The 9,792-nt window shown below is 39.6% G+C and overlaps 1 protein-coding gene and 1 long non-coding RNA gene across 3 annotated transcripts; both read left to right on the top strand.

The window, feature by feature from the left end:
• Positions 1-137: 137 nt before the first annotated feature.
• Positions 138-2,722, top strand: LOC130730315 (uncharacterized). Of its 2 annotated transcripts, none has more exons than XR_009016309.1 (3): positions 138-562; positions 1,131-1,627; positions 2,332-2,722. It is a non-coding gene; the product is annotated as an uncharacterized LOC130730315 (long non-coding RNA). The 2 variants fall into 2 exon arrangements; XR_009016308.1 differs by having other exon boundaries at positions 138-612.
• Positions 2,723-5,683: 2,961 nt separating this feature from the next.
• On the top strand, positions 5,684-8,379 carry LOC130724214 (uncharacterized). The gene is made up of 3 exons (XM_057575403.1): positions 5,684-7,133; positions 7,248-7,689; positions 7,764-8,379. The coding sequence occupies exons 1-3, from the start codon at positions 5,684-5,686 to the stop codon at positions 8,377-8,379; spliced, it is 2,508 nt and encodes an 835-aa protein (XP_057431386.1).
• Positions 8,380-9,792: the final 1,413 nt, after the last annotated feature.

Below are 9,792 nucleotides of genomic sequence, written 5' to 3'. Positions count from 1 at the left end.
TGATGAAGATGAAGATTGGGGTTAATTTGGGGAAAATTGATTTTGTTAATTAATTTTTGGGGTAGGTTGTTAATTAGTTTTATTATTGTTAATTAAATTAAAATTTCTGATGTGTATTTTATTTATTTTATTATTATTATTTTTATTTCCACTTTACTTCATTTTATACGGTCAGCATGCCATTTAAGCACTCGCCGGAGCTCCGCCCTCCGACGAGGATCTGCCCCAAAAACTTTTCAAAGATAAGGACTCAAATCAATAAATTTTCCGGGGAGGGACTTGGTTCAGACGGCGACATAAAGACAGGGACCAATATGATGCTTAACCCAAAAAATAAGGTCTGTTCAATTAATCAAAAGAATGTCTTCAAAAAAAACATCATGATCACTTGCACAGACAGCATGACATCGTCCCCCTTTGCCTCTGCTGTCGTCGGCGTTCTTTTCCTTTCCTTTCCCATAGCTTGCTTCATCATCACTTAACATTGCATCCTCCTACTCTCATAGAGTCATAGCTTGCTTCAATTGCGATTTCAAACCTAAAGTATGCGTCATTGGCACAGGTATGACGTCCTTTTCTTGGCATCACCGGCTATACGATCCTTGAAGAAAGGTTATCCTACAACTCTCTTGAAGCTTCAACCTTACCCGCTGCTAAATTAGAGGAAAGAATAAATGATTGAGAATTACTCTGTAGAATCTTTAGATTATAACAACTATTTGTTAAATAGAACTTAAAACAGTCACATAGTTTGTTTGATTAATTTCTTTTTGTGGTGTTAGTATGGTGGAGTTCCATGTGGTCTAACATACTCATGATTCAATAAATACAAAACAATGATTTATAGATTAATTAGATAGTGTTTTGTGACGTGTGAGTCATTTCTGTTCGAAAGTATATGTTTTAACTCTAAATTGCTTTTTAGATGATGTTTTTTTCTACCTCTGCCATTAGACACATATTGTAGTCCAAATGTGGTTTTTAAAGATCATGAGCCTGAACGCTTAAGTACTAATCGGGGCAAATTGCACAAGAAGTTTATATCATGAGCTTTAAGATCATAATTGGATTTAATTATTAGAGCTTTTTTTTCCCATTTCTTAGATTGTTTGTTTATTTTTCCCTTTCAGATATGGGGCTTCAAAGGTCCACAAGTGCCTTGGTATGATGCATCCCCGCATAATATTAAGTTTTTGAATTTAAACTTGATGATTGGTGAAACTTGACTTGATGGTTTAGCTCCCTAACCTACAATTTTGTGGTAGCATGGTCTATGTCTATGTATTGTCTTTTGATAAGTCACTTCTGGATTTCTGGGTTTCCTGTAGTCTGTTGAAAAGTATTCTGAAACCAGTTAAACACCCTTATCCTTTCAACGATCATATTGTTAAATATGTTCGCTATCTAGGACCAGGGGTTTCGGTAGCGCAAGCATGGCAAGAGGGAAATAACTTAGAGCAAGTACCACGAAAACTATGTAGCGAGATTTTAATGGTGAAGGATTACACATCATAACAAGAAGACCAGTGAAGAAAGTTACCAGTCCTCCCACAGATAAAGTTGAGAGACTTTTTTTGTTAGCACTTTGCACATTCACAGTGTCTCCTAAGTGATGATTGGCAGACAGGTAATTTTCTGAGGCACATATGAGGGGTGGTTTAGCTCCCACCTCCATGTTTGCTGTTTCTGTACAGACAAACTCATTGTAGAGCAAGTAGAGAGAATAGCACATTGAATGATTTAGTGTTAAATGTATTAAGCAGAAAAGTAAGATAAAATGAGAAGTGACTGCTACATTACTGAGCATAGCAATGTGTAATATCCTCCTTCAAACTCTCATTTGCAACTTTTAGCCATAAAATATCTGGTTTGAATTCTGAAATGTTGAACATACTGAAGTACTGTTTTGTTTCTGTAAAATCCATGTATAGTTCAACCTCACCTGTGATGTCGGATAGGAGCAATTTGCATTTCCCTTTCTTCAACAGTAATTGTTTACTGTACTATCACTTATGAATTATAATATATGAAATATAATCTCAGCAGATAGATGAGTTATGTCTTTTTTTTCAAAAACAAAAACTGATAATATTGATCATTTGATCACTAACAATGTACATTTATATTATATTCCATTGTTCTCTAAATTATTTGAGTATTATAAGTCAAGACTTGACAACACAACAAATGAACCTCTATTTATAAATGTCAGTAGAGATTTTATGGACGCTCTTTACTACATATTTTACACAGGTGAGCTATCTTGCAATGTTACATCATTCACTAAATTTAACATCACGGTTGTTCCTTTTCTTTTCTTTTTGGTTTCAGCTGATTCATTGGTTGTGTAGTCATATTGGAGCTATTGGATGAGGAGAGTTTGAGGAAAGATACAACTCTTCATTCTCTTGAATGGTCCTCAGATCATGATGCCTTAGCAGAGTTTTGTTGTTGTAATAATAGATTTTGGCCTTGACTCATAGGGTACCAGCATCTCCCCCATTTCCTTTTTCCAATCATTCTCTATATATTTTCTTATTCTTATTTATGCCTTATTGGCATTAGTCTATTGAAAGTTTGGCTTCTCCAATATGCCAACTGAATATGTTCTTTCATAGATATTTCTCACAACTGGAACTTGATTGACTCTATGTTCCTTCATAATCATTTGGGCATAACGAAGTTTCATATCTGGAGTAGTTGTCCCTGTACACTGCATATTCCTCCATTTAAAGGCATAATTCATTTGATAAAAAAAAGGCATAATTCAGAAACTAAAATCTCTTGGAAGAAGAGGAAGAATTAAATAGTCCTATTTGTAAATCCACAATAAAGTTGTTTAGTTCATCTTTTGTTTTACTTTTAGCAGTATTTAATTGATTTACCAAAAGGCCTCATCAGGGTCTACATAAGAACCTATGACTGAATTGAGCTGATCCAAACAATCATCAAGTGGCCGAGTTCCCACTTACCAGAAAGGTAGCCATTTCTACGCATGAAATTCATCAATACATGGGGAAAAACACATATTATCTTCAAACAATAGATCCAAAAGCATATTTCTAACTTGTGCTTCCCAGGTTATATTATAAATATAGAGAAGCTAAGAATGTTACTCTACATTTGTGTATTGGATACTCCATGTTTGGTCAAATGTGTAAAAATATCAGAAGGAGCAATATAATGGTATAATATCAATGTTTGGTGAAAACTGATTTTCTAACTTTTGGTGTAACTTACCTTATTGTATTTATACATGAGTCAGTTATAAAGGCTTCTATTTAAGCTAAATCAAATGAAGTTGATGGCATGTGTTATGGCAGGTGAAAGAACTCTATGAGATTGGAACTCTCAATAAAACTCTTTCTTGGAATTGATAGAAGAATCGCTCACTTACATCATTCTATTGTGAGGAGTGGACAGCTGAGACTTTTAGAAGAATAAATGATACAAAAGGTTCCATATATGAGAACTACATACAAAAAGCAGTGAGAATGATATAAGAGATTCGTCAATTTAACCCAGAGAACCTGCCATATGAAGAGAATAAATCCAAGGACTTAAATGATCTCACTCCATTATTTACTTTTGTATTTTTGTGTTCTAATCATATTGAAAAGTACAAGTCTTTATGTACGAAGCAACATTCAATGGTATAAAAGAGTATATGAAACATTTCTCCATCCTTTGTTTTGTTTAGTACTATTAATTTCTCTGCATCAAGTGATTCAGTTCATGATTTTCATTATAATCCATGTCTTTTTTCAATATAATCCATAAATATACAATTCTCATAACAGTTTTCTATTCGTTTATAAAACAACTTTTTACTTTTTTTTTTTAATTCGTCACCTGTGCGTCACATTAATATATGTGAGAAGGTTTTGAAAATATAAAAACATGTACAATCTATATGACGATCATATGAGTTCTATTCCACAACCAATGCATTATACTCAAACAGTTTATATATAAGGTTATTAATGTGATTAATCTACATTCATGGTTATTAATGTGATTAGTCTACATTTATATTGTGCGAAAAAAGCAATTAACACAAGTATGATATGTGAATATTTTATTTATCACTGAAATTCAACTCTAAATTGTATACCAATAATTTATATAATATTACTAAATTGTATAACTCACTTTAACAAATTATCAATTAAATTTCGTGCATTATCATATGCATCACATATCATAACACAAGGTAACCAAACCAATGAATGTTTCTTCTACGGATGTTTTGGACATGAAGAATAACAAATTCCTTATTGGTTTTTTATCTCATTTTAACAAATTATCGAATTAAATCTCCGTGCATCGCACGGGTTTAATCCTAGTGCTTATGTAATTAAACAATCAAAGATGTATTTATAGAGCACATTATGACCTGTAATTGGTGACGCTTGACTCTAATGAAGTCTTTGAGGAAGACTTTGAGACAATGGTTATGCTTGGGCAACATTTAAGTGTTTAATGATTGTTCCAACTATGTTTCAATTCAATTAGTTGAGTGTTGGACGAGACAGACTTCACTTTGGTTAACCTGACAAGACTAACACAACGCTCACTTGATTATGAGTCATTTGGACCGTTCAAAACTATTGAGAATTTAGCCGATGACCATTTGTGACAAAAAGAATAGGAGCACCAACTTGGAATGTAGTCCAATATATTGTCAAGTTTGACATATTTAGGCCAAACATAATGAAGCCTTTATGAATAAAATAATAGTCAGTCCATACAAAGTGCAATGCAACAAATAACCATTTTTAATTGTTAACCCAGTGGGAGACAAATATTCATTTTAATCAACTTATGGGCAAGATAAAATCGTTTGGATTGTCCGCTCAGTATTCTAGGTTTTTTTTGAAAATATTGTGAGGTTGTCTAAATGTGAGAAAGTTTGGGTTAAATAACTCATCATTCAATCACATTGGAGATAAGTAACTCATCATCCAATGACATTGAGATAAGTGAATTAGAAATAAATTAGTAATAAATAAAATATAGAAATTTCAATTCATTTATCTTCAATGTGATTGAATGATGAGTTATTTAACTCAAACTTTCTCATGGGTTATTTAGACAACCCCAAATATTATTAGACTCTTTGAAACTTGAAGTGTTATGATTAGAAAGAAATCATGCTTTGCCATTATAGTTTGATCTTACGTATAATAAAGTTGCAATTTTCTCTCATTTCGTAACTAATAGAACAAAATACTAGGCCATTTTATGCTCAAACAAGAAATCAAATAATCAATGCCTCAGAATGTGCATATTTTTTGCAAGTTGGACTATGTTTAATGTAGTAGAAATTTCATGTGATGATTTGGAATAACTGCACATATATTTGAAAATACGAAATACCCAATACTATGTTAATTTTATAAGTTTGATTCTGATTTTACTTCTTCACATCATCATTTAAGCAGTTCAAAATTCTCAAAACTATTTGAAAATTTTGTGACGGCATCATCAATTTTTTTCACCATAGAAAGAATCGAAGAATGACGGGAAGCTCTTAGGGTGTGAACCCTACGTAGCCGCCTTTGCCCACCGACGACAGCGGAGAGGGGCCAGGACCATCGAAGGTCTCCTTCCGTGATAAACTCATGGGGGGAAATTTGCGCCACAGGCAAAGGAGACAGTAAATCTCATTGACAAAGGGAAAATGGATGTGGACTACGCCAACGGCAACTCGCTACTCCCGCATATACATGTCGACAAGACAGTGCTAGCTCAGTTATGTGCGCCATGGTCTGAGGCCCTGGTGGTGTGTTTGCTGGGGAAGAAGCTGGGATACAGGACAATGAGAGCAAGGTTTGCCTCTGTTTGGAGGTTGGCTCGTGACTTTGAACTACTTGATATCGATAATGGGTTCTATATGGTGAAGTTTGATTTAGCTGCTGACAAAACCAAGGTGATGGAGGGAGGACCCTGGATGATATTCGACCACTACCTGGCTATGTCTACTTGGAGCAAAGAGTTTATCTCCCCGGAGGCTAAAGTCACGCATACACTCGCGTGGATCAGATTCCCTGGTTTGAGTCAAGTATTTTATGATGAGAGTTTTCTCCTCTCTGTTGCCTCTGTAATTGGCAAGGCGATCAGGGTGGACACCAACACACTTCGGGCAGAAAGAGGTAAATTTGCTAGAGTCTGTGTTGAATTGGATCTCAGAAGGCCTGTGATAGGAAAAATATGCATTGAAGGGTACTGGTATAAAGTTGAGTATGAAGGACTCCACGTCATCTGCACAACCTGTGGGTGTTATGGCCACCGGAGTCGGGACTGTACGGGACCCTTGCCTACGCCGCCGCCACCCCTTGTCCCGGCAACGAAGAAGGCCACAGGGAACCCTAATGCAACGCAAAGTGAGGAAACCGACACGGAGAATCAGAAACCTAATCTGGGAAGTTTGGATTCCCATTCGAAACCAAATCAGGCGGGTACAGAATCTAAGGCGAGCATTAATGTGACGCAGGCTGGTTCTCAGATTCCCCAATCATTGGGTGATATGCCCCAGGTGCACGGGGATTGGATGATCGTAGCTAGGAAAAAGAGGAATCCTAAAGTCCTGCATGGGCATCCCCAAAAGTCAAATAAGCAATCACAAGGAGGTGGGCCCGTGGATAGTTGGTCCAAGCCAGTAGACCATCAGAGGAACCAGTCAAGGAATCAGCGCGTGAACACCCAGAAGGAGCGTGACCCTACGCTGCCAAATACAACCCAAACCAACGAACAAGGAACTAGTGGTCCCCATCTCTTTAGCACCCACTTTAATGATAAAGTATGGGTTAAAAAGAGAAAGCAAAGCCCAGCATTTGTGGAACCAATCAAGTCAGTGATGAGCCCATTAGAGAAAGCAAGTTGTCCAGTACCAGGAGGGGCCTCGTACCATGCCATGGAGATGGATAGAGACATTCCCGCACCAGGAATTCAAGCGAACCTGGGTAGCGGACAAACTACTAGCATAATGAGCAGCGCGCTCCCTAAATCTTTTTCCTTCCAAGCAGGAGACGCTGTTGAGCATGGGGGCCACGGTTCGCGGCCACCGGAGGAATCCCAACTACAGTTTCAGGCTGGAAGCGAGTCAGGGATGCCCCGTGATGCAAGCCAAGGTGAGATGGACATAGGAGATGACCCAATAACACCGGATCATGAGACGTGACCTGTGGTGTGTCCCCCCTCTTTATTGTATAGTGTTATGATGAATCACGACTTTACTATTCTAGCTTGGAACGTGAGGGGGGCGGGGAACGTAGTTTCCCGACGTCACTTGAAGGAGGTGGTGAGGAAATCTGCACCGGATGTGTGTTTTGTACTTGAGACTCATGTGCCCTATAATCGTTTGCGAAGCTGCTGGACCAAGTTGGGATATACTCCGACGGGGATAGAGGAGGCCCGAGGCCAAGGAGGTGGCATATGGGCCTTGGTGCGATTAGCTATTCGAGACTCTGTTAACGTCGTTGCATCACATGCGCAGGCCATTACACTGCGTATCGCTACTACTCAGTCTCCATGGGTGTGTTCTGGAGTTTATGCAAGTCCCGCACCTGGGAATAGACAGTTCCTGTGGAATCATCTCATGACGCTTGGAAGAAATATGGTAGATCCCTGGGCGTTGGTGGGAGACTTCAACGATATTGTTTCAAGTGATGAGCAGCGTGGGGGCACGTTCCCAGCAGCTCGTGCCCGTGCCTTCGCTCAAAACATGGATGCTTGCAATTTACTGGACCTTGGCTCCTCAGGTCATCGCTTCACCTGTTCCGAGCCACACATGGTCAGAACTTGCTGCAGAAAAGGCTAGACAGAGGCCTTGCGACCCTTGATTGGCGCCTCCGCTTTCCAGAGGGTGGAGTGGAGGTGCTGCACCGGCACCACTCAGATCATAGCCCGCTGCTTCTCAGGTGTGGAAAGAAGCCGGATAGTTTGGGATTGAGGCCGTTTCGATTTGAGGCTGCGTGGATAGATCATCCCATGTATGGCTCTGTCGTAGAGAATGTGTGGGGCAGACGAGAGTTTGGTGTGGTCCAAAATCTCGATGATGTGCGTAAAGATTCTTTGGATTTTAATAAGCAGATCTTCGGTAACATCTTCAAGAGGAAGCGTCGGGTTGAGAGCAATATCAATTATCTGCAGCATAGACTCGAGAGTGAGGACTCATTTTATCTGCTATCCCAGGTTCAGCGCGCGAAGGAAGAGCTGAACGACATTCTTGCCCAGGAAGAAATGTTATGGTATCAGAAATCGCGTGAGAAATGGGTGAAACAGGGGGACCGCAACACCACCTTTTTTCATGCCCAGACAATAATTCGCAGAAAGAGAAACCGTATCGTGGGCCTTAATCTCCCCAATGGCTCCTAGTGCGATGACAAGATGGTCCTCCAAAGTGAAGCGATCTTCTTCTTCAAATCTTTGTTTGCTGAAACTACTGATGTTGATTTTTCTAATTATGCCACATCAGACCTTCCGCATATTTCTATGCAGTTTCAGTTAGAGCTAGTGAAAGATGTTACTAAGGAAGAAGTGTACGCTGCTCTTCACCAAATGGGTTCTTTTAAAGCACCCGGACCGGATGGCTTCCATGCTCTCTTCTTCAAGAAATACTGGAACGTGGTAGGGGACAAGGTTTTCCTATTTGTTAAAAACGCCTTTGCAAATCAGCAGTTTGATCCTGCGGTGGGAGAAACCCTTGTGGTGCTTATACCTAAGGTGGAGAACCCTTATTCTTTCAAGGATTTTCGACCAATGGGTTTGTGCAATGTAGTGTACAAACTGATTACGAAGATTCTAGTTAATAGGATCAGGCCAATCCTTGATGAAATTGTGAGCCCCCTCCAGAGTAGCTTCATTCCGGGCCGCAGTACTAGTGATAATGCGATTGCTCTCCAGGAGGTTGTCTACCACCAAAGGAAGTCAAGACGGAGGAAGGGAGATCTTGTCTTTAAATTGGACTTGGAAAAGGCATATGATCGGGTGGATTGGCGCTTCTTGGAGGATACCCTGCGAGTTTTTCACTTTCCGGAGCCTTGCATTCGCTTGATTATGTTCTGTGTTTCGGCTTCCAGTTTGTCTATTCTTTGGAATGGAGAGCGGCTTGCACCGTTTCAGGCCAAGAGGGGTCTCCGCCAAGGGGACCCTCTCTCACCTTATTTATTTGTGCTCTGCATGGAGAGGTTCAGCTCTGCGATCTCCACAGCTGTTACTCAGGGAAGGTGGAAGCCTATCCAAACGGCAAGGAATGGGCCAGGTCTCTCCCATCTATTCTTTGCTGACGATGTTCTTTTTTTTTGTCAAAGTGCAGAAGAATCAGGTTAGAACTCTGAAATCTATGCTTGATGAGTTTTGCCTGGCCTCGGGGCTCAAGGTTAATGAAGCCAAGTCCAAGATTCTTGGTTCACCAGGTTTGTCCACTAGAAAGAAGGCAAGTTTCTCTAATCTTGTGGGTTTCTTGTTCACCTCTGATATTGGGCGTTACCTTGGCTTTCCTATCTTCCAGAGGAGAGTTAAAAATGAGGATTTTAATTTTATTTTAGACCGAATGAAGGGGCGGGTAGCAGACTGGAAATGCAAACTGCTCAATAGAGCGGGGCGTATTACACTTGCCCAGTCAGTCCTCTCTGCCATGCCCTCCTATTGCATGAGTCAAATCTGGTTTTCCCAGGGAGTATGTGATGATATGGATTCTTTGATCAACAAATTTATTTGGAAAGATGGAGATGGTAGAGGCTTGCACTTGGTGGGGTGGGATCGGATTGCCCGTCCAAAAAGTATGGG

Source organism: Lotus japonicus, chromosome 1 (assembly GCF_012489685.1).
Source record: "Lotus japonicus ecotype B-129 chromosome 1, LjGifu_v1.2".
Lineage (NCBI taxonomy): Eukaryota > Viridiplantae > Streptophyta > Magnoliopsida > Fabales > Fabaceae > Lotus > Lotus japonicus.
This window is presented reverse-complemented; position numbering and strand designations above follow the sequence as displayed.

Excerpts from the sequence above, each read along its gene's own strand:
- LOC130724214 (XM_057575403.1), top strand. The coding sequence starts at position 5,684 with ATGGATGTGGACTACGCCAACGGCAACTCGCTACTCCCGCATATACAT. Across the intron at positions 7,134-7,247 it reads GCCCCGTGATGCAAGCCAAG|CTTGGAACGTGAGGGGGGCG; the intron begins GTGAGATGGACA and ends TTACTATTCTAG. Across the intron at positions 7,690-7,763 it reads GATGAGCAGCGTGGGGGCAC|GTCATCGCTTCACCTGTTCC; the intron begins GTTCCCAGCAGC and ends TTGGCTCCTCAG.